This window comes from Mytilus californianus, unplaced genomic scaffold, assembly GCF_021869535.1.
Source record: "Mytilus californianus isolate M0D057914Y unplaced genomic scaffold, xbMytCali1.0.p SCAF_4, whole genome shotgun sequence".
NCBI lineage: Eukaryota > Metazoa > Mollusca > Bivalvia > Mytilida > Mytilidae > Mytilus > Mytilus californianus.
Genome location: NW_026262690.1, coordinates 99,832,762 through 99,857,786, shown reverse-complemented (window position 1 = coordinate 99,857,786; position 25,025 = coordinate 99,832,762). Strand labels below are relative to the sequence as shown.

Sequence of the window (25,025 nt, the reverse complement as noted above, 5' to 3'; positions counted from 1 at the left end):
GAGGCATCTGTGTCCTATGGACACATTCTTCTTTTATTTGTATTTATGTTAGTTGTTTTTTGTGCCTCCCTGCCAATCTGATTATTCAAGTCATTTTCAACTAATTTTTTATAGTTTGTTCTTATGTTGAGCTGCAACACCACTGTCCCAGATTAAGGAGAGGGTTAAGCACTCACAAATAAGTTTAACCCTGCAACATTCTATGTGTGACTTTCCCAAGTAAGAAGCCTGTAGTTTAGAGATTGTTATTCGTTGCTGTCTGTCATATTTGTTTTCCATTTACGAAACAATAAACGAAAAACAAATATGACCGACATAAATCAGCTGTTTTTTATGCCCCCGCCGTAGTGGAGGCGGCATTAGGTTTTACCCTTGTCCGTCTGTACGTACGTCCCAAAATTGGTTTCTGTTCTCTAACTTTAGTTTGCCTCAACCAAATGTTATGAAACTTATACACAATGCTTATTACCACAAAACGCAGATCAAGTTTGAATTTTGGTGGCATCACTTTAACCGTTCTAGAGTTATGCCCCTATACAAATGGAAAAATTGCTGAATTTTTAGTTTCCGTTCTCTAACTTTAGTTTGCCTCAACCAAATGTTATGAAACTTATACACAATGCTTATTACCACAAAACACAGATCAAGTTTGAATTTTGGTGGTATCACTTTTACCGTTATAGAGGTATGCCCCTTTACAAATGAAAAATTACTGAAATATTCGTTTCTGTTCTCTAACTTAAGTTTACCTCAATTAAATGTTATGAAACTTCTAAACAATGCTTATTACTACAAAACTCAGATCATGTACAAATTTGGGTGGCGTCACTTTTACAGTTCTTGAGTTATGTCCCTTTATAACGTTATATGCAAGGGGGACATACATCATCTGTGTCCCATGGACACATTCCCCATTTATTTTCATTTAAATTGTTTCACCTTTTGTCATGTTGGGGCCTTTTATAACTGACCATCAGTATGTGTTTTGCTCCTTGTTGAAGGCTCTGGTGACTTTTGGTTGTTAAGTCCATGCCATTGTTGTCTCATTGGCATTCATACCACATATTTTTTTAAAAGTGATCATTACTTGACATCATCTGTAATAAGGTGAAAGCATCGGGCCAATAAGAATGACATGAGATATGGGGTCCACATCAATGAGACAGTAGCCCAATGACACAAATAGAGGTCAATATTCAATCTTCAACAATAAACAGGTATCGATATGATATATCAAGCTCTCAATTACTCTTGAGTCTTAAAAAAAAGTTGTGAATAAATTAGATGCAAAAGAATCAGAGATCTACCATATCAACACCAAATTCTTCAGATAGACATGATAAAAAGCAACCAATGCCAAGATGTCCAGACTTGGGACAGGAATATGAATATGAACTCCCAAAAGAGTGTATTATATCCTGTTTACCTATGTCCATGTACCCATCTCTCAATTTGTCAGCAACACATTTCTGTCAAAAACCCTAAATGGTTAATTGCCTTATCACTTGTTAATTCTATGTGCTGCTACATTTGAATCTTTGCCATACATTTTGAGAAACTGTTTGATTTAGTTAATTTTATATTGCCTATTGGTTGTGAAGGATATCCTTTGCACTGAAAGCAGCACTATACAATCTGGCTTCAATCAGAATTCGACGAAAGTTCCAAATATGGCCATTGCCATTTTGTTTACATATGCCAATGACTTCAATATGTAGTTTTATAGTACCCGGTAGTTGTTTCTCATTAAAAGATGTCTCTAAATTTGAAAGTAAAAACTTGTCTTGAATTTCAGTCTTATTTCATCTCTGGAATTTACTTAAACTTGTCAACTTGTCAAGCTCTCAATATATTTAAGAATTTGCACTTTAATAGTTTCAACTATCTGTTGAAAAACCTTTAAAAATTTTGATTTTAATAAGGAAAGCTGCATCACAGTAACCAACTATGTATTGAAGCAATTTCTTTGTTGTTGAAGAGGGAACTTTAAAAATGCTGATCTAAAATTTTAAATGTATCAACTGACTACAAAAGTAGTGCATCAGCTAAAACTATAGTTACTAATTTAACTGTTATTTTCAAGGAGCTCCAGTATACTGTTGAAGAAATTAATAGGCAAAAAACAGCATTTCAAAATAAGATAGCAGATAGAGAAGCTGACATTGAAAAATTACAAAATCAGGTTTGTATATCAAATGCAGAATGGTTTCACTGAGAAATTATTTTAGATGATCTTCCCAATTACTTTATATTTATTGTCTACATATCCAGAATCCAGAACTCTAAAGAAAAAGAGGCAATAAGGCCCAAATATTAGTGCAATTTTAAAAAGTTATTATACATGTTCTTAATTAATCCTTACTATATACTTTAGTACAAGGTGATAAAAAAATAATAACATATTTTACATTTAACGAGTTACCATGGCAACAAACCATGACATCAACTTTTAAGTATATTGTGGATTGGAAAAGTATATGGGCACCCAAGAAACAACTGTATATTTGGTGAGATTACTTAAATAGCTATACTAAAGCTTCCAAAAATTATTTTGTAGAATTCTTGGCTGGAAAGGATGTTTCCACATAGGAGATATACATGGAAATCTGCTTAATTCAGCATTTTCCTTCTTTTATGTTGAAAGGGCACTTATTTTGACGTAATTTTGATGTCATTACATCAAATGTATTAATCATAAATATTTCTTGGTCTAATGCATTTCCAAACAGTATGTTCAAATTTGAAATAGTTCACAAAAACTTGTGATTTTCTTTGGCCAAAACTTGGCCTTAATGCTCCTATTTCTTTGTCCAACATGAAATAAAAAAATCATGACTGTTTTGATAAGTTCTAAAGTTTAACATATTACAGCTGAAAAAAAGTTCCTTTTTATTGTTAGGATGTCTGCTCCTCTCCAAAAAGGTAAGCTAGGAAATACCTTTGATTACAGGGAAACTTAAAGCAGCTCTTAACTTTAGTAATCCTCCTCTCTCAATGCCACTCTTAAGCTGATTTCTCATAAACTTGTTTTACTATGACAAGATGGTATAGTTTCTCTAAACATAAGGAGAGGCTTTGCAAGTGAATCTTGTTGTTAAGAGGATATAAATGATTTTTGGGATGATCATAAGCTTTGTACATACAATCACAACAACTTTATGGTTGTAATGATTTATTTATAAAAGGAGAGGTGGGGTAATTAATGCTGCAATCCTACATATATGGAACCAGCTGAGAAATGTTCACTTCATAAGAAAGATCCATTGGAACATTAACACCAAATATAAGAAATGTCAAAACAGAAAAGGAAAAGTCCTTTAGTTTGTTATAAATTGAGAATGTAAATAAGAAATTCTAATGTTAAGGTTAAAAATAAGACAAAAATTAAATGTTGCTGGAGTTGTTAGAAGGATAGATTTCATTGGTATATTTTGTATGCCCCAGCCGTAGGCAACGGGGGCATTAAGTGTTACCCTTGACTATCCGTCCGTCCATCTTTCCGTCCGTCCCATTTTCATGTTCGCACTCTAAAGTTTGCCTCATCCAAATTTTATGAAACTCATACACAATGCTGAGAACCACAACACAAAGACATAGTTCAAATTTGGGTTGTGAGTCGTTTACCGTTCTAGAGTTATGTCCTTTTTAATTTGGAAAATTGCAAAGCTTGAGCGGGGGCATTTGTGTCCTCAGACACATTCTTCTTTTATTTAAATCAGCATTATTTAGAGATAATATGTCATCCCGTTATACATATTTTCCTATATATATTGTTGTGCTTTTGAAGAATAACTTTTAAAAAAGAGCCGAAAGATACCAATGGGATATTCAAACTCATAAATCAAAAACAAACTGACAGTGCCATGGCAAAAACAGAAAATAACCAAAAAACAAACAACAGTACACAAAAAACAAACATCGAAAACTAAACTTAGCAACAAGAACTCCGCCAAAAACCGGGTTTCAGATCAAACTTTCTATGGTCTGTCATAAACTTGCAGTGAGGTGAGAGTGTTTGCTCCATGTATAAGGCCTCATTGTGACTTTGAGACGAAGAACAACCAAAAAAGTGCTGTTCCTCCTTTGCTTTTTGTGTTTTTTACTGTGCATGTACTGATTTTGTGTCGTGAATGGATACCCCATATCCTTTCTTTTCTGCTATACAAAATTGTTATATTCACATTTAGTTTTCTCATTTTCTTGAAAGTTTTAAGGCCAGGAATTTTATTATCTAGAGGAATTTGTTGTGTAACTTTTCATTTATGCTTTAGTCAAGTTAGAATAACTGCACAGTTTTGTGTTAAGTTTTCTAATCAAGTTGGTTTGAAAAATATATAGTAAGTAATAGCCACTCCAATATAAATTCAGTGACATGGCAGACCACAAAGTTCCAGATTTTGATTTTATCGCAAAGCAAGAAAAAAACAAGGAGATCTACCTTCTGTATATTTACATCAAAACTGTCAGACGACTTTTTGTAGGAGTTATTGCCCTTTAAATGACGAATTCTCCTTTTTGTCCCAAAAGCGAGACATAGCGATTCTACATTCTGTCGTCGTTGTCGGCGGCAGCCAAAATATTCACTCTGTGGTTAAAGTTTTTGAAATTTTAATAACTTTCTTAAACTATCCTGGATTTTTACCAAACTTGGACAGAAGCTTGTTTATGATCATAAGATAGTAACCAGAAGTAAATTTTGTAAAAAAAAAAATCCTATTTATCCGTATTTTACTTATAAATGGACTTAGTTTTTCTGCCAGTTAACATTACACATTCACTCTGTGGTTAAAGTTTTTAAAATTTTAATAACTTTCTTAAACTATCCTGGATTTGTACCAAACTTGGACAGAAGCTTGTTTATGATCAAAAGCTAGTATCTAGAGGGAAATTTTGTAAAAATTTATTTCCTGTTTTTCCATATATTACTTATAAATGGACTTAGTTTTTCTTCCAGTTAACATTACATACAGTCTGCAGTTAAAGTTTTTAAAACAGTTATTAGATTCATAAACCATCCTGGATTTTTAAAAAAAACTTGGATAGAAGCTTCTTACAATCAAAGATAGTATCTAGAGGAAAATGTTTAATAATTTTTTCCCCATTTTTGTTGAGCCTGCGACTAACAGCAAAAGTAGGCGAGACACTGGGTTCCGCGGAACCCTTACAAATTTTTTTTTTTGCCAATCTGAATAATGTCAGTTTCAAAGTATTTTTTGTTTGAATCCGAGTGGTTTTTTACAAACTATGATTTGCCTCTCCCTAAAACAAGATTATGATTATGTTATCATCAAGTAATAAATGTAGTGACATGGCAGACCACAAAGTTGCAGATTTTGATTTTATTGCAAAGCAAGAAAAACATGCTCTGTGTTAAGAGTTAATTAAGGTCAAGGCATTTCCCTAGAGTACATGTTTGAGTAACTTGTTGGAATTTTGTTTGATTATTCAGCCACACTAAAAGGTATGTCTCTTTCAATGTTGGATCTCGAGATTTGCAAGTAAATGTTTCAATTTTGTCAGCCCTAGGTTCATGTTTAATTGTAACCAAAATATATCTGGAGAACAACTGGGAGTTAATTGTTGATATACTGTATGATTATTCAACTCTACTAGTAGACATTTGAATAGAGATGGAAATTCTTAAGGCTTAATTGTCAAAGCTTTAAAACAACTATAGATAGAGACAGGAGCAAAAATATTCAGAATAAGGAGATCTACCGTCTGTATATTTACATTAAAACTTTCAGACGACTTCTTGTAGGAGTTATTGCCCTTAAATGACAAATTCTCCTTTTTTTTTTTTGCCTATGATCATTAAAATTATAACAGATAGACGTAAACTTCATAAGTAATAATGATCAACAAGACGTGATCTACATAAGTCTGCATGGCCAAAAATCGTCAGTTGGCCCCTTATTGGAGTAATTGCCCTTTAATGACGATTTTAACATTTTTAGCTCACCGGGCCCGAAGGGCCCCATGTGAGCTTATGCCATCACTTGGCGTCCGTCGTCGTCGTCTGTCGTCGTAAACTATTTCAAAAATCTTCTCCTCTGAAACTACAGGGCCAAATACCTTCAAACTTTAACTAAATGTTCCTTAGGGTATCTAGTTTGTAAATTGTATCCGAAGTTTTGATCCATCGACAAACATGGCCGCCATGGCTAAAAATAGAACATAGGGGTCAAATGCAGTTTTTGGCTTATATCTCAAAAACTAAAGCTTTTAGAGCAAATCTGACATGGGGGTAAAATTGTTCAATTGGTCAAGATCTATCAGCTCTGAAATTTTCAGATGAATCGAACAACCCATTGTTGGGTTGCTGCCACCGAATTGGTAGTTTTAAAAAAATTTTGCAGTTTTTATACGACCGCAAAAATTAAAAATTTTTTGGTCGTATATTGGTATGACGTTGGCGTCGGCGTCGTCGTCGTCGTCGTCTGGCATCGTCCGGCGTCGTCCGAAGACACATTGGTTTTCGCACTCTAACTTTAGTTTAAGTGAATGGATCTCCATGAAATTTTACCATAAGGTTCTATACCACGAAAGGAAGGTTGGGATTGATTTTGGGGGTTATGGTACCAACAGTTAAGGAATTAGGGGCCAAAAATAAGCATTTTTGTAACTTCCAGACAATAACTTGTGTGTAAGTGTATGGATCTCTCTGACATTGTACCACAAGGTTCCATATCACAAAGGGAAGGCTGTAATTGATTTTGGGGGTAATTGCCTCAAAATTTTAGGAATTAGGGGCCAAAAAAGGGGCAAAAAACAAGCATTTTTCTAGTTTCATGACAATAACTTGTGTGTAAGTGTTTGGATATTTCTGAAATTGTACTACAAGGTTCCATATCACAAAGGGAAAGCTGGAATTGAGTTTGGGGGTAATTGCCCGAAACGTTTAGGAATTGGGGGCCAAAAAGAGGCCAAAAATAAGCATTTTTCTAGTTTCCAGACAATAACTTGTGTTCAAGTGTATGGATCTCTCTGAAATTGTACTGCAAGGTACCATACCACAAAGGGAAGGCTGGGATTGAGTTTGGGGGTGATGAATCATAAGGGGGTTCAAAAAATTTGGGGGGGGATTTTTTTTTTTTCTTTTTTTTCTTTTTTTCCTTTTTTTTTTCTTTTAAAATTTTCCATTTTAAGTTGGTTATTTCTGATTTATATTTAAAAGCAAATAATAATGATATGGTAGGAGATACACACCAAACAGGATGTGTAAATTATTATATAATAAGTGTTGTGCAATAGCAAGAAATTTTCAATTGCACAGTATTGCACAATAGCAAGAAATCTTCAATTGCACAGTATTGCGCAATAGCAAGAAATCTTCAATTGCACAGTATTGCGCAATAGCAAGAAATATTCAATTGCACAGTATTGTGCAAAAGAAGATACTTTGTATAAATTGCTTATTTCTTGATCAATTTCAATGGGGTTTTATTCTTGAATTCTTGGGGTTCTTTAATATGCTGAATCTAACCGTGTATTAAGTTTTTGGATTATGGGCCCCGTTTTTAAATTGGTCCACATTGAGGTCCAAAGGGTCCAAAATTTAACTTTGTTTGATTTCATCAAAAATTGAATTATTGGGGTTCTTTGATATGCCGAATCTAACCGTGTATTTAGATTCTTAATTTTTGGTTCCGTTTTCAAATTGGTCTACATTATGGTCCAAAGGGTCCAAAATTAAACTTAGTTTGATTTTAACAAAAATTGAATTTTTAGGGTTCTTTGATATGCTGAATCTAAACATGTATTTAGATTTTTGATTATGGGCCCAGTTTTCAAGTTGGTCCAAATCGGGGTCCAAAATTAAACTTTGTTTGATTTCAACAAAAATTGAATATATGGGGTTCTTTGATATGCTGAATCTAACCATGTATTGAGATTTTTGATTTTTGGGCCCCGTTATCAACTTTGTCCACATTGAGGTCAAAAGGGTCCAAAATTAAACTTTGTTGGATTTCATCAAAAATTGAATTCTTGGGGTTCTTTGATATGCTGAATCTAACCATGTATTTAGATTTTGGATATTGGACCATAATAGGTGAATGTCCAATTTAAAATTTTTAAGTTCTTAGACCACATTTATTCTGTGTCAGAAACCTATGCCGTGTCAAATATTTAATCACAATCCAAATTCAGAGCTGTATCAAGCTTGAATGTTGTGTCCATACTTGCCCCAACTGTTCAGGGTTCGACCTCTGCGGTCGTATCAAGCTGCGCACTGCGGAGCATTTTATTTGTTATTATTTTGAATATTATTATAGATATATATAAACTGTAAGCAGCAATAATGTTCAGCAAAGTAAGATCTACAAAAAAGTTTATATGACCATAATTGTCAATTGACCCCTTAAGGAGTTATTGCCCTTTAAAGACAATTTTACACAATTTGTTCATCAAGTTTGCTTACATTTAAAAATCTTCTCCTCTGAAACTACTGGGCCAATTACCTTCAAACTTTAACTAAATGTTCCTTAGGGTATCTTGTTTATAAATTGTATCCGAAGTTTGTATCCATCGACAAACATGGCCGCCATGGCTAAAAATAGAACATAAGGGTCAAATGCAGTTTTTGGCTTATATCTCAAAAACTAAATCTTTTAGAGCAAATGTGACATGGGGTAAAATTGTTTAATTGGTCAAGATCTATCAGCCCTGAAATTATCAGACAAATCGAACAACTCATTGTTGGGTTGCTGCCACCGAATTGGTAGTTCTAACAAAATTTTGCAGTTTTTATACGACCGAAAAAAAATTTTGTGGTCGTATATTGGTATGATGTTGGCGTCATCGTCGTCGTCGTCTGGTGTTGTCGTCCGAAGACACATTGGTTTTCGCACTCTAACTTTAGTTTAAGTGAATGGATCTCTATGAAATTTTACCATAAGGTTCAATACCACAAAAGGAAGAAGGGGATTGATTTTGGGGGTTATGGTACCAACAGTTAAGGAATTAGGGGCCAAAGAGGGGCCAAAAATAAGCATTTTTGTAACTTCCAGACATAACTTGTGTGTTAGTGTATGGATCTCTCTGACATTGTACCACAAGGTTCCATATCACAAAGGGAATGCTGGGATTGATTTTGGGGGTAATTGCCTCCAAATTTTAGGAATTAGGGGCCAAAAAGGGGGAAAAAACAAGCATTTTTCTAGTTTCATGACAATAACTTGTGTGTAAGTGTATGGATCTCTCTGACATTGTACCATAAGGTTCCATATCACAAAGGGAAAGCTGGAATTGATTTTGGGGGTAATTGCCCACAACGTTTAGGAATAAGGGGCCAAAAAGGGGCCAAAAATAAGCATTTTTCTTGTTTCCAGACAATAACTTGTGTTCAAGTGTATGGATCTCTCTGAAATTGTACTGCAAGGTACCAAACCACAAAGGGAAGGCTGGGATTGATTTTGGGGGTAATTCCCTAGAAATTTGAGGAATTAGGGGCCATAAAGGGGCAAAAAAACAAGCATTTTTCTAGTTTCAGGACAATAACTTGTGTGTAAGTGTATGGATCTTTATGAAATTGTACTGCAAGGTTCCATATCACAAAGAGAAAGCTGGGTTTGAGTTTGGGGGTAATTGCCCTAAATGTTTAGGAATTTGGGTCCAAAAAACAAGCATTTTTCTTGTTTCCAGACAATAACTTGTGTTCAAGTGTATGGATCTCTCTGAAATTGTACAGTTCATACATGTGAACCTTCCGACGGGAGAACAATAATCCCTCTCCTCCCAACCTCCCGTTGAAGACAAAAAAATCCTGTGTATGAAATATTTCATGAATGAAAAATTTCAGCCCAACATATCTGGTGTACCTGACATTACTGAAGTTATATTTTACCTGTAAATCAATTAACATGCATAATTATATGGCCTCACTTGTCACCTTGGGTGTCAAACATACTGGTAATAAACGATTTTTACCTCAGGCTAACTGCTGTTGTGTAATAAAACTTTGTTTATTTAAAATGAATGTTGGGTTACTTCCCTTGATTTATCCTGTTTTAAGTTACTTTCCTTTAAATAATTTAAATTTTTAAAAGAATATAAATAAAATATAAATTAAACAAATAATCATAAAAGGATGGTAATTAAATGATTTTAAATGTTTTAGGACAAATAAAAAAATAATAATTTGAAAATTATTTGAGGGTTCTATACTTCCTTTCAAGGCTTAACTTGAAATTTATATAATAACTATGAGCCATGATTACAGTTTGAATGTGTTACTTATCATTCATTAAAAAGCTACTTGCATATAATGATAAAAAAAAAAAAAGCTACTTGCATAAAGATAAAAATAAAAGATCTACCTGCAGATAGATAAGCAAATATTCTGATTGCAATGAATAATGGTAAAAAAGATATGACCTAAAAAATTTAAAGAACATACTGAAAAAGAAGAATGTTAGATTGAACAAGTTGAAAGTTTAAAAAGATAGAGAAAATTTATAAGTACAAAGGTACTATAAACATAATACATTCGGATGGAAAGTTGAAGAAAACACACTTTAACAGACAATTTCTACAGCACAGGGTTACATTTACGACAGAATTTATGTTGATTAAAAACATCCTGATCTGAGTCCTAATCTCCAAAACTCCTGATCTTAGTTTCACAGTCAATCACATGTATGTGTACTGCAAGGTACCATACCACAAAGGGAAGGCTGGGATTGAATTTGGGGGTGATGAATCATAATGGGGTTCAAAAAATTTGGGGGGGGGGGGGGTTTTCCCCTTTTTTCTTTAAAATTTTCCATTTTAAATTGGTTATTTCTGATTTATATATAAAAGCAAATAATAATGATATGGTTTGAATAGATAAATTAAAAAATTTTAAGTTCTTATACCACATTTATTCTGTGTCAGAAACCTATGCTGTGTCAATTATTTAATCACAATCCAAATTCAGTGCTGTATCAAGCTTGAATGTTGTGTCCATACTTGCCCCAACTGTTCAGGGTTCGACCTCTGCGGTCGTATCAAGCTGCGCCCCAGCGGAGCATTTTATTTGTTATTATTTTGAATATTATTATAGACATATATAAACTGTAAGCAGCAATAATGTTCAGCAAAGTAAGATCTACAAAAAAGTTAATATGACCAAAATTGTCAATTGACCCCTTAAGGAGTTATTGCCCTTTAAAGACAATTTTACACAATTTGTTCATCAAGTTTGCCAACATTTAAAAATCTTCTCTGAAATACAGGTGAGCGATTCAGGCTCTTGAGAGCCTCTTGTTTTATGTTATCCCTATTATCTTAAAAACTGTAATTGATAAATATAAACTTTAAATGCAAAATTGATCAGTAAGACAAGTTCTACAAATAAATTGATATTGCAGAAGTAGTCCGTTATCACCCTTAGAAGACGATTTTTACCTTCTTTTTGTTAGCTGCGTATAGACCTAGGTGAGCGACACAGGCTCTTTCCAGGCTTTAGTATAAGTTCAATAGGATATATTTTGTCTGCCTCATAGGAATAAAGGAATAAGTTGGCAAGAAAAGTAGCACAGTTTGTTCCCATGGGAATGGGGATTTTTTTTGAAAAACACATTCTCCAAATGTAGCAAATATTTTGTCAATCTCTGAATAATATCAGTTTCAAAGTATTTTTTGTTTGAATCAGAGTGTTTTTTTACAAAGTATGATTTGTCTCTCCCTAAAACAAGATACTTGTATCTACGTTGTTAGATTATGATATTATCAAGAAACTAAGGTTCCAGCTACCTCAGGCAAAGACCCTAAATGGATTCGGCTATTCTTTTTATGTCCCTTTTGATTATATAGCTTCTCATGATCACCTATTGAAGTTCTTTCACATCTTTGGCTTTCAAATTTTTGGGTTGAGCATTCCTGATGAAGTTTAATCTTGAAAAGAGCTTCAGATGTATTCAATTAATAGTGTTATTGTTATTCACAGAACAAAGACTTATTCATGCTGTACCACCCTTAGCATCCTCATAAAGATGATTAATGTTTTCAATCAGATGTATGGAAATAATCCGGCCAAAATACTACAAATTTCCCATAGAAATAGTTGTGATATTACTATTAGTACAAAACAACTTAATTTTGGCATATCATAATAAAAAGGACGAAGTATTGACTCCTTAAGTATGCATTATTTGTGATGTAAATAAAGGCAACAGTAGTATACCGCTGTTCGAAACTCATAAATCGATAGAGATAAAAACAAATCCGGGTTACAAACTAAAACTGAGGGAAACGCATCAAATTTAAGAGGAGAACAACGACACAACAAAAACACAACATTAAAAATGTAACACACACAGAAACGAACTATAATATAACAATGGCCATTTTCCTGACTTGGTACAGGACATTTTAAGAAAAAAATGGTGGGTTGAACCTGGTTTTGTGGCATGCCAAACCTCCCACTTTAATGGCAACGTCAAACACAACACCAAAATGACAACATCACATGACAGGACCACAATACAAATAAATGGGAGAACATATAGGACAAAGAAACACACGAATAATAGCTAACAAAAGGTACTAGGCTTAAAATTCAATACGCCAGATGTGCGTCTCGTCCACACAAGACCATCCAGTGACGCTCAGATGAAAAAAGCTTGAAAGCCAAAACAAGTACAAAGCCGAAGAGCACCGAGGACCAAAACTTCCAAAAAGTTGTGCCTAACACGGCCAGGGTTTTCTGCCAGGGACAAGAACATCCTTATTATTTAGAATAATTTATAATTTAGCAAACAGTAAATTTTATAAAATGACTATATTATAGATATACATGATAAAACCGAAGTGGGGACTAACTACAGAATAAAAACAGTTACATTACATAAAACAACTTAATCCAACATATAAAAATACACAGCCGAGTTAGCCAAAGCATCAACGCACAAAGTGACGTCACATTTGAAATTCTAAAAAAACACACAATGTGACGTCACATTTGAATTTGTAAAAATATTTCCCAAAAATAAGATAGGATTAGGATTGATTCAAGATTAGATTTGTAACACTGACATTACATTTATTATTATATTTACATCAGTTTTGGTCAAATTTTCAATAATTCTTAACAGTTTTTAGCATAATTCACTTTTGCCGCCACCCATGATCCTGAAAGGTTTTGGGTCTAGGGATGCATTATCATCTTTGGCAACTTTTGGTTACAGAACATTTTGGATCCTAGGTTGCAACCAAGGGTTTTCCTCATGCTTTTAGGTCTGAAAAATGCTGAAAATCATTGTATTTTGACAATATATCCAAAATGTGCTGATTTTGAAGCCAAGAATGTACTTGTATGAAGAGATTATTTTAACAAAGAAGTAAGGCTTTTGAAATAAATCCATTTAAAAATCGAATTATGGCCATTTTGAAATTTTATGATAAAGTTGAAATTCAAGGCCACGTTTGGCCTAAAGTGAACCTTGTCCTTTGCTTTATGGATAATCCATTGAGCTCTTTACATACCCATTTAGTGTCTCATCGATAATTAGATATAAGAAGATGTGGTATGAGTGCCAATGAGACAACTCTCCATCCAAGTCAAAATTTATAAAAGTAAACCATTATAGGTCAAAGTACGGTCTTCAACACAGAGCCTTGGCTCACACTGAACAGCAAGCTATAAAGGGCCCCAAAAATTACTAGTGTAAAACCATTCAAACGGGAAAACCAACGATCTAATCTATATAAAAAAAGAGAAACGAGAAACACTTATGAACCACATCAACAAACGACAACTACTGAACATCAAATTCCTGACTTAGGTGCAAACAAATTCAGCGGGTTTAAACGTTTTAATGGTACCAAACCTTCACCCTTTTTCTGAAACAATAGTGTAACATCACAACATAGAAAGACACACTATAAAATATCAACTGAAATAGCTTAACTCAATCAAAGGACATATTAACACCAGTGAACATACACTGAACAAATAAATTTGACCTATGATACAATGTAAATAGAAAATAAATAAACTAAGGGAAAAATAATAAAAGTAACATGTTATACCGCTATGAAATGATCAACAATTTAAGAAAAACAATATGCTCGAACAAAAATGTCAGCCATTTGCAATTACTTTAAACACAGGTAAATGAAAATAATTTTGTTGTTAGGTATACGTGTACAGTTCATATAAGACTGTTATACCACTATTGTAATGGGCCACTTGGATTTATTCCATCAGTCACATGATTTTTGTCTCGCCTGCAATAAAATGTTGCAGAAAATGCAATTTAGGATAGTAAATAAGGTGATGAAAGTGTAAGCTTTTTATGCCCCCGCCATAGGGAAACTTATACACAATGCTTATTACCATAAAACACAGATCAAGTTTGAATTTTGGTGGCGTCACTTTAACCATTCTAGAGTTATGCTTCTTTACAAATGGAAAAATTGCTGAATTTTTCGTTTCAGTTCTCTAACTTTAGTTTGCCGCAACCAAATGTTATGAAACGTATACACTATGCTTTTTACCACAAAGCTCAGATCAAGTACAAATTTGGGTAGCGTCACTTGTACAGTTTTTGAGTTACGTCCTTTTATAACATTAAATGCAAGCGGGGGCATCATCTGTGTCCCATGGACACATTCCCTATTTATTTAATAAAGCTTCAGAAAAGTAATCTATATCTGGTATAAAGATGCCATAGGGTCTGAATTTTTAACCTGGCAAATGTCTGTTGCCCTTGGCCTCTACATTTATGTTGCAGAAGCAAGGCACAGTGATCCTATAATCAGTCAACATTTAGGCTCAGTATGTGGTTAAAGTTTTTTATGCCCCACCATTGATAGTAGAGGGGCATTATGTTTTTCGGTCTATGTGTCTGTTCGTTCTTTTGTCCATCCGTTCATCCGTCTGCCCCGCTTCAGGTTAAAGTTTTTGGTCAAGGTAGTTTTTGATGAAGTTGAAGTCCAATCAACTTGAAACTTAGTACACATGTTCCCTATTATATGATCTTTCTAATTCTAATGCCAAATTAGAGTTTTGACCCCAATTTCACGGTCCACTGAACATAAAAATTGATAGTGTGAGTGTGGCATCCATGTACTATGGACACATTCTTGTTTAGACATCAATTACTTTGTCAAACCTTTAATTTTATGAAATTTGGACAGAAGCTTTCTTATGACCAAAAGATAGTATACAGAGCAAAATTGTGAAATTTTTCTTTTTCTAGCCCGTTTACGGGACGTATTATGGTATAACGTTGACCGTCTGTCCATCCGTCCGTCTGTCCGTCCGTCGTCAACATGTCGGACATTAACTCAAAAACGCTTTAAACAATATGCATGAAACTTTATTGAATTGTTTATATCTATTGACGTGAGCTCCCTTTCGTTTTTTATAAATTTCAGATTTATCGTTTCCGAGCTTTGGGGTTTTATTCATTGAAAAAGGGAGGATTTTCCAGTTTTCCAACAATAACTCAAGAATGCTTTCACCAACTTGCAAGAAATTTTGGTGAATTGTTTATATCTATTGACATGAGGTCCCTTTCGATTTTTATGAATTTTAGATTTTACGTTTCTGAGTTACAGGCTTTTTATTCATAAAAAAAGAGGGATTTTCCAGTTTTCTGACAATAACTAAAAAATGCTTTTAGCAGTTCTCATGAAACTTCGGTGAATTGTTTATATCTGTTGATGTAAGCTCCCTTTAGAATTTTATAAATTTTAGATTTTACATTTTTGAGTTATAGGGTTTATTCATTAAAAAAGGGGGGATTTTCCAGTTTATCGACAATAACTCAAAAATGCTTTCATCAGTTCTCATGAAACTTTGGTGAATTATTTATAGCTATTGATGTAATCTCCCTATTGATTTTCATAAATTTCAAATATGACATTGAGAAGAAATTGAACTTTATTTGTTTATAGTCTGACAACAGATTTACTTAGTATTGCGCAACAGCACAGTGTATTGCACAACAGCAAGAAATCTTTAATTGAATATAAATTCAATTCATATAACCAATTTCAAGTTCTTTGACTACATATATTCAGAAATATGTCAAATATTTAATTACAATCCAAATTCAGACCTGTATCAAGCTTGAATATTGTGTCCATTTTTGCCCCAACTGTTCAGGGTTGGACCTCTGCGGGCGTTTCCAGCTGCGCTTAGCGAAGCAGTTTATTTCCATTTTCCGGTATTTTAATCATATATATCATTTTATTGTCGAGCCTGCCACTTTTGTCGCAGAAAGCTCGACATAGGGATAGTTAACTAACTTCTTAAAAGCTTTATATTTCAGAAGGTAGAAGACCTGGATGCTTCATACTTTGTGTATAGATGCCTTATGATATGAAGTTTCTGTCTGTCATATGTCCATTGTCCTTGACCTCATTTTCATAGTTCAGTGACTACTTGAAAAAAAAGTTAAGATTTTTTGTAATGTTAATTTCTCTCTTATTATAAGTAATAGGATAACTATATTTGGTATGTGCATACCTTGCGAGGTCTTCATGCCTGTCAGACAGTTTTCATCTGACCTCGACCTCATTTCATGGATCAGTGAACAAGGTTAAGTTTTCGTGGTCAAGTCCATATATTAGATACTATAAGCAATAGGTCTACTATATTTGGTGTATGGAATGATTGTAAGGTGTACATGTCCAACTGGCAGGTGTTATCTGACCTTGACCTCATTTTCATGGTTCATTGCTCAATTTTAATTTTTGTGTTTTGGTCTGTTTTTCTAATACTGTATGCAGTAGGTGAACTATATTTGGTGTATGGAAATATTTTACGATGTACATGTCAGTCTGGCATGTTTTATTTGACCTTGACCTCATTTTCACGGTTCATAGCTAAATGTTAAGTTTTTGTGTTTTAGTCTGTTTTTCTCGAGCCTGCAACTTTTGTCGCAGAAAGCTCGGCATAGGGATAGTGATCAGGCGGCGGCGGCGTTAACTAACTTCTTAAAAGCTTTAGATTTTAGAAGCTGGAGGACCTGGATGCTTCATACCTTGTATATAGATGCCTTATGTTATGAAGTTTCCGTCTGTCATATGTCCATGGTCCTTGACCTCATTTTCATGGTTCAGTGACTACTTGAAAAAAAAGTTCAGATTTTTTGTAATGTTTATTTCTCTTTTATTATGAGTAATAGGATAACTATATTTAGTATATGCGTACCTTGCGAGGTCTTCATGCCTGTCAGACAGTTTTCATCTGACCTCGACCTCATTTCATGGATCAGTGAACAAGGTTAAGTTTTCGTGGTCAAGTCCATATATTAGATACTATAAGCAATAGGTCTACTATATTTGGTGTATGGAATGATTGTAAGGTGTACATGTCCAACTGGCAGGTGTCATCTGTCCTTGACCTCATTTTCATGGTTCAGTGGTTTAAGTTAAGTTTTTGTGTTTTGGTCTTGTTTTCTAATACTATATGCAATAGGTCAACTATATTTGGTGTATGGAAATATTTTACGATGTACATGTCAGTCTGGCAGATTTTTTTTTTCCTTGACCTCATTTTCACGGTTCATTGCTCAGTGTTAAGTTTTTGTGTTTTGGTCTGTTTTTCTTAAACTATAAGCAATAGGTCAACTATGTTTGGTGTATGGAATGATTGTATGGTGTATATGTCTGTCTGGCAGGTATCATCTGACCTTGACCTCATTTTCATGGTTCATTGGTCAATGTTAAGTTTTCATGGTTAAGTTTGTTTCTTAGATACTATAAGCAATAGGTCAACTATATTTAGTGTATGGAATGATTGTAAGGTGTATATGTCTGTCTGGCAGGTATCATCTGACCTTGACCCCATTTTCATGGTTCATTTGCCAATGTTAAGTTTTCATGGTTGAGTTTGTTTCTTAGATACTATAAACAATAGGTCAACTATATTTAATGCATAGATTGATTGTAAGATGTACATGTCTGTCTGGCATGGTTAATCTGATCTTGACCTCATTTTCATTGGTCAATGTTATGTTTTCCAGATTAAGATTGTTTCTTAGAAACTATAAGCAATAGGTCTACTAAATTTGGTGTATGGAATGATTGTAAGGTGTACATATATTTCCGGTTTAGTTTATCTGACCTTGACCTCATTTTCTTGGATAATGTTAAGTTTATGTGATACTTGTAGTAAAGCTTTATATTTAGGACTATCAACATAAAATTAATGGTCAGTAAAGCAGGCGAGACATTTTAGCATGTGCACACTTGTTCTAATTATGTATTCAGTAGGTGTATGGAATGATTGTAAGGTGTATATGTCTGTCTGGCAGGTATCATCTGACCTTCACCTCATTTTCATGGTTGATTGGTCAATGTTCAGTTTTCCTGGTTAACTTTTTTTCTTAGATACCTTAAGCAATAGGTCAACAGTGGGGTAGCTAGACAAATGTTGAAGGTGAAGCCCAAATCGACAGGGGGTCTGGGGGCCGCTCAAGGCCTTCTGTGGGTCCAGGGCAAACCCCTAGTAGGGGGCCAGGGTGCAAAGCCCCCTGAAGCTCCTGGATTTTAGGGTTTTAGACCCACAAATATTAACTGAAAATATTGAATGTTAAGGTGTAGTCAAAAGCATTTTTGTTTGATACAAGTCAGATAATTTTGTGAAAAAATATATATTGTTCCTCAAACAAACTAAAAACCATGAGATTCCAGAGGGGTAAAAAGTTATGTTTACTAAGACCAGTATAATAAAAACCACACCATTATGAATTGTTTGGAGATGGAATGTACACAATATATTCAGTTTAATATAGTGGGTACCCAGGTTAGGGCAGGGTTGGCGCCTTCAAATTAGTTTAACCCTGCCACATTCGGTATGTGCCTGTCCCAAGTCAGGAGCATGTAATTCAGTGTAATGGTTGTCGTTTGTTGCTGTGTATCATATTTGTTTTTCTTTCATTATTTTGTACATAAATCAGGCCGTTAGTTTTCTCGTTTGAATTGTTTTACATTGGCATTTCAGGGCCCTTTTTAGCTGACTATGTGGTATGGGTTTTATTCATTGTCGAAGGCCGTACGGTGATCTCTAGTTGTTAATTTCTGTGTCATTTGGTCTCTTGTGAAGAGTTGTCTCATTGGCAATCATTACCACATCTTATTTTTTATATTGATGGGCAGCGGAATACAACTTACGATGTCAACTAAATAAAAATAAACAAAGGTGATGGCTCATCTTTGACTTTGGTTGTATTAAAGCTGAGCAATATTTATGATACAAAATTTATTATACATGATTCTAAGTTTCCTGCCATGTTTGTCAGTGAATAAACTAAAAAAATTGTCTGGTTTTATTCAAAAAATACAAACTCATTGGCACTCATACCACATCTTCCTCTATCTATCAGTAGGGTAATTGTTCGAGGAACATTGCACTTTGTAGATACAGCCGGTCGAAACCTTATGTGTGGATACTAATTATTAAGAGAGTCAGAGTCAATCTCTCTCACCACTGACTTTAAACAAAAAAAGCAAGCCTCCTGTCCTTTTTGTTTGCATAACAGTCAAATACTTTATCAATGGGCGTCTCCGATTGTCATTGTAGAACGCAGATATGTTTTAACCGGTCGCATGACACTGAAACTGCGTTCAGATGTGGCATTGGTCACAGGCATTGTCAATTCTGTGTTGCATTGTAACTAGCAGAACACCCCGCAAACACAATATTTGTCTTCTATAAAAAGAGGTGAAATAAAGCGCAGGTGATGGGAACCAACTCCGGGAGTCTGAGAAGTGATATCGACTCGTTAGTTTAAACAATATTTTATTTTCAAAAGTGCACAAAATACAATTATACAATAGAAATACAGGGATTCGGAAACAAGAAGAGCTTATATAAATCCGTCTCCCTATATCGACTCATTGACTTCTACAACTTTTTTTATTTAACCGCACAGCGCCCATTTCTCTTCCCCTTCTCTCTCTCTCACTCCTCCCTCTGTCTCATCCCTCTAGCTCTTTTTTATTTTATTTTTTTTTATTATTTTTGTTGTTGTTGACAAAACGATGTTGAAGCCTTGGCTTCCGAGCTTCCGCCTAGCTACGCCACTGGTCAACTATATTTGATGCATGGAATGATTTTAAGGTGAACATGTCTGTCTGGCAGGGTTCAAATGACCTTGACTTTATTTTCATGGTTCATTGGTCAGTATAGAATTTCCATGGTTTGGTTTGTTTCTTTTATACTATAATTAATAGGTCATCTTTATTCTGTGTATGGAGGGATTGTATTAAAGGTGTACATGTATTTCTGGCTTGGTTAATCTGACCTTGACCTCATTTTCTTGGATCATAAATGTTAATGTGATACTTGTAGTAAAACTTTATATGTAGGACTATTGACATAAAATCAATGGTCAGTATAGTAGGCGAGACATTTCAGCGTGTGCACTCTTGTGGCCTTTTATAGCTTACTATGCAATATTGGTTTTGCTCTTTGTTGAAGGCCCTACATTGAATTATAGTTGTTAACTTCTACCTCGTTGGTCTCTGGTGGAGTTTGCAATCATACCACATCTTCTTATTTTAATATTAAAATTGAGAGTGGAAATGGGGAATGGGTCAAAGAGACAACAACCTGAACAAAGAGCAGAAAACAGCCCAAGGCCACCAATGGGTCTTCAACACAGCGAGAAAATCTTGCACCTGGAGGAGGGCTTCAACTGCATGGCCCCTAAACAAAAATGTGTACTAGTTCAGTGAAAATTAGTTCTTTTTACAGTTAACATTTACATACAAATTATGTTTAAAGTTTTTCAGTCATCATTAACCTTGTCAAACCTTCATGGAATTTTTATGTTAATTGGACAGAAACTTTTTTATGGTCAAGGATAGATTTGTAAACCTTTATTGATTGTTTTAAAAATAAGACTTGATTAAAAAAAATTATGTATTTTACTGATAGATGGACTTACTTTTTACAGTCAACATTACATATAGCAATGGTAGGCGAGACTCAGGGTCCCTCAGAACCCTCAACAAATTTATGATTTAATGACCACTGATAAGGCAGTACGTTCAGTGTATTGTATAAGTGTAAGTGTACATGTCTGTCTTCCATGCTTTGTCTAACCTTGACCTCATTTTATGGTTTAATTGGTCAGCATTGTTTTTCCTGATTAGGTCCCTGGTACCTGGTTATAATAATAATAATATTAATAATATAACAATAATAAATTCTTTATTTAAAGAGGGTAAACACAGTTAGTAACAACAAACTAATCTTTTCTGAGGCCCTCGCATTCAAATTACAATACAATCAAAAACGGATATTTACACTTAGTTAATTTACAATCATATAGTTCAATGTATGATTATAAACGATAAAGCAGTTAAAGAGATACATGTAGTAAAATGAAAATAAAAAAATATAATATACAATCAAAATAATACAGTTAAGAAAAGAGAAACTTATCAGAACTGTGTCAAGTACTTGTTTAAAAGTAAAATATTTTGGACTTTATGCATTTTGTATGACAGTCCATTCCATAGAACTGATCCAGAATAAACAAATATTTCTTAAACAGCTCAGTTTTTGGCTTAGGAACTATTATATTACCTTGAGTAACACCCATCAAAGACAAAGAGTACCAATTATTATCTGATATCAGTTTAAACTTTTGAACTTGGTACATTGGTGCTTCCATACACACAAATTTATATAGAAGTTAATATTTGTGGCATTTGATTCTATTTTCAACTGGCCATCAACCCAAGTTCTTTAAATAAGAGAACTGAAGGGGTTAAAGGATCTGTATCTAAATAGATCTCGCTGCCCTTTATTGAAGTTAAAATATTCTTGTTATCCCTTCATTTTTAGCTCACCTGGCCTAAAAGGCCAAGTGAACTTTTCTCATCACTTGGCGTCCGTCGTCGTTGTTAACTTTTACAATAATCTTCTCCCCTGAAACTACTAGGCCAAATTTAACCAAACTTAGCCACAATTATTATTGGGGTATCAGTATCTAGTTTTTAAAATGTGTCCGATGACCAGGCCAGCCAACCAAGATGGCCTACACGGCTAAAAATAGAACATAAGGGTAAAATGCAAGTTTTGCGTTATTATTTTGAAAACCTCTAAAAATAGAGAAAATCTGACAAGGCAAAAATGTTCAGAATGTTGAGCTCTACCAATTGTTTTTCACGTCAAAACTGTCACAAGACATCTTATAGGAGTTATTGCCCTTAAAAGATGAATTTTACCATTTTAAAAAATGTTTGCCTATTATCTTGAAAATTATAATAGATAGACAGAAACTTTAAATAGTCAAAAAATGATCAGCAAGACAAGATTTACAAATAAGTCAAATATGGCAATTTTTACCAAATTTTTTGCGTTTTAGCCTAATATCTTAAAAATTATATTAGATAGATAGAAACTTTAAATAACAAAAATGACCAGCAAGACAAGATCTACAAGTAAGCCATAATGGTCGAAAATGGTGTACAAAAATGTGATAAAAGGAAACTATACCACATGCTATTATTTTCATATTGCCTTTTCAAACTGTGATATTTATCTATTAGTATGCAAAAAGGTCTTTGTTAAATGATATCACAAACATCATAGATTTTCTTTTAGAAACAAGATATCTGATAACTAAACTTATAATGCATTTACTAATTTGTTGGCCTAAGCAACTTAGACAGTGGTTTCCAAGGCTTTGAGAAATCAACTGGACATTAGGTCCAGTAAAATATTCTTCTTAACTAGACCAGACTCTTTTTTACAGGACATTTGCACATATGATTTGGACAAAATAAAAAAAAAATACCAGTCATTTGGTCCAGTAATGCATATCACTTAACTGGACCAAACCAATTTTTACTGGTCTTTGCCTAATGTCCGGCAACTGGGAATGACTGCACCTACTTTTTAGTATGTTGTTTGGGCACTATTTGGATGCTAGGAAACATATGTTAAGTCTTTTTCAAGAGCAATGTTGTGATGTAAAGTTTCCATTTGTTATCATCCCAAAATATTTAACAGTCAACTGTTCATTTACTTTATATACAGGATTTTAGTTAGTTGCTATGAACAGAAACTGTTGCTAGGGAAAAAATAATGTAAAATATAATATTCCATAGTATTATATTCCAATGTAAGAGTCATCTCGATTAACCTGTAAAACCTTATTTTTTCAATTTTAATCACAATTTTCTTTGGTTGCAATGAAAATAATTCTGTTGCTTTGAGGAAAAAATTGGACAATTTTATAAAGAAAATAAAGTTTCTATTCAGATTATTCATAGACAGTCAATTATCTCATTGTTTTCTTAAAACCAAATTGATGTTACAAGATTCAACCCAAAATTTAACTATTTTCCATTATATTCTGAAAAAAATCTGTTACCATGGCAACAATATTAAAAACATTTTTTTTTTGTAAATTTGAAAGATCTGACTTAGATGTATAACTGAAAAAATTTCAAATGTTTAACTGGTCTATTTAAGGTACAGTTAATATTTCATTAAAGTAAGCGTATTTTCAGCATTTTGTTGAAAAATCCTATGCGAATCAAGTATGTAAAAAAAAAAATTCTGTGGAGGAAAGGGTTAACACAAACTTAGTCGATTTGATTTCTCCAGCTAAGTGTACTGTCAATTTTAACACCTAATAATTTTTCACCTCAAGAATTTTGTAATATTTCTGAATTTATTTGTAAGTTTGGTTGATAAGTCTGAATTGATAATTACTGCTTTATTTGCATTTTGTTTTATTTGTATTGATGAACATGTTATTCATTTTGCACCACTTTGTGTAAATCTTCTTGAACATCATCATGTATATTTTCTATGTTTTTCCCTGCTTTATGAAGAGTGGTGTCATCAGCATACAGGTCTGTTCCACAATTTTTAATGCATAAGGGAAAGTCGTTTATAAATAACACAAATAATAGAGGACTAAGTATAGAACCTTGGGAACACCAAAGGATAGAGCCAGGAACCCCAATAAAGGTCCCTGTAAAGGTGTGTTTTTTAACTTCAATTATTAAAGTAAATCTAATGGTAATGCATTGATAAATGTATGATATTTAAAAGTATAATATGAAAATTATTTACAACCACTGGGTCTATGCCACTGCTGGTGGAGTTTTTATTCCCCGAGGGTATCACCAGCCCAGTAGTCAGCACTTCTGTGTTGACATGAATTATCATTGATATGGTCATGATTATAAATTAACTGTTACAAAACTTTGAATTTTTGCAATACTAAGGCTTTTCTACCTCAGGAATAGATTACCTTAGCTGTATTTGGCAAAACTTTTAGGAATTTTTGGTCCTCAATGCTCTTCAACCTCGTATTTATTTGGCCTTTTTAACTTTTTTTTTATTCGAGCGTCACGGATGAGTCTTTTGTAGACGAACGCGCGTCAGGCGCCAATACTAAATTTCAATCCTGGTATCTATGATGAGTTTATTTATATATCTGCTTCATATTTATAAATATATTAGCCTGAAATAGGAATAGATTTTCTAGAAATTTGTCAATTTTTCTATCTTTTTTCATGATTTTGTATGTGGAGCCACCCCTCGCCCATTGAAAGTTTTATTTAAAAGTAATGAATATGGTATATAAAGAATATTTAAGCAACAATATTTGTGGGCGAAGGGTGACACCACTGTTAATTATTCAGAAGACTGTCAGTAATTTTGCAGAATTCTGCAAAAAATCAGGTTTTTACAAAATGCCCCTTCATTATGACGTCACAATTACGTCACTAATGAAGCAATAGGTAAAATATGTTTTAACTGAAATAATTGGACATTTTAACATATTTCAGATTTTTTGGGCCAAAATTATGAGTTAGTGAACCAACTCCTTTTATATGTTTGAAAAATAACTATCATTTTAACCGGATTTTCGAAGTAAAAATTGGTTATTGATTTGAGGATGTAAGGCAGGCAGGCAGGCGGGCAGGCGGCTGCCAAACAGTGTCCATTCATTAACATGAAAACCCTTTGACAAAAATTTTTCAAATTTAGATATGTTGTTTCTTGTGACTAAATGAAGGTCAAGTTCAATTTTCACGATTTTAGCTTTCTC

At 33.7% G+C, this 25,025-nt stretch overlaps 1 protein-coding gene and 1 long non-coding RNA gene across 3 annotated transcripts in view; both read left to right on the top strand.

Annotated features, from left to right (window-relative positions):
• The window catches only part of LOC127698938 (golgin subfamily A member 5-like), a 324,899-nt gene that overhangs the window by 214,685 nt on the left and 85,189 nt on the right, over positions 1-25,025 (top strand). For both annotated transcript variants that reach the window (XM_052202700.1, XM_052202699.1), the window contains exon 10: positions 2,084-2,182. In XM_052202700.1, coding sequence (XP_052058660.1) covers positions 2,084-2,182 — 99 coding nt within the window. The remainder of the gene's footprint in view (positions 1-2,083; positions 2,183-25,025) is intronic.
• Positions 5,957-10,253, top strand: LOC127699034 (uncharacterized). The gene is made up of 2 exons (XR_007981029.1): positions 5,957-6,844; positions 9,545-10,253. It is a non-coding gene; the product is annotated as an uncharacterized LOC127699034 (long non-coding RNA).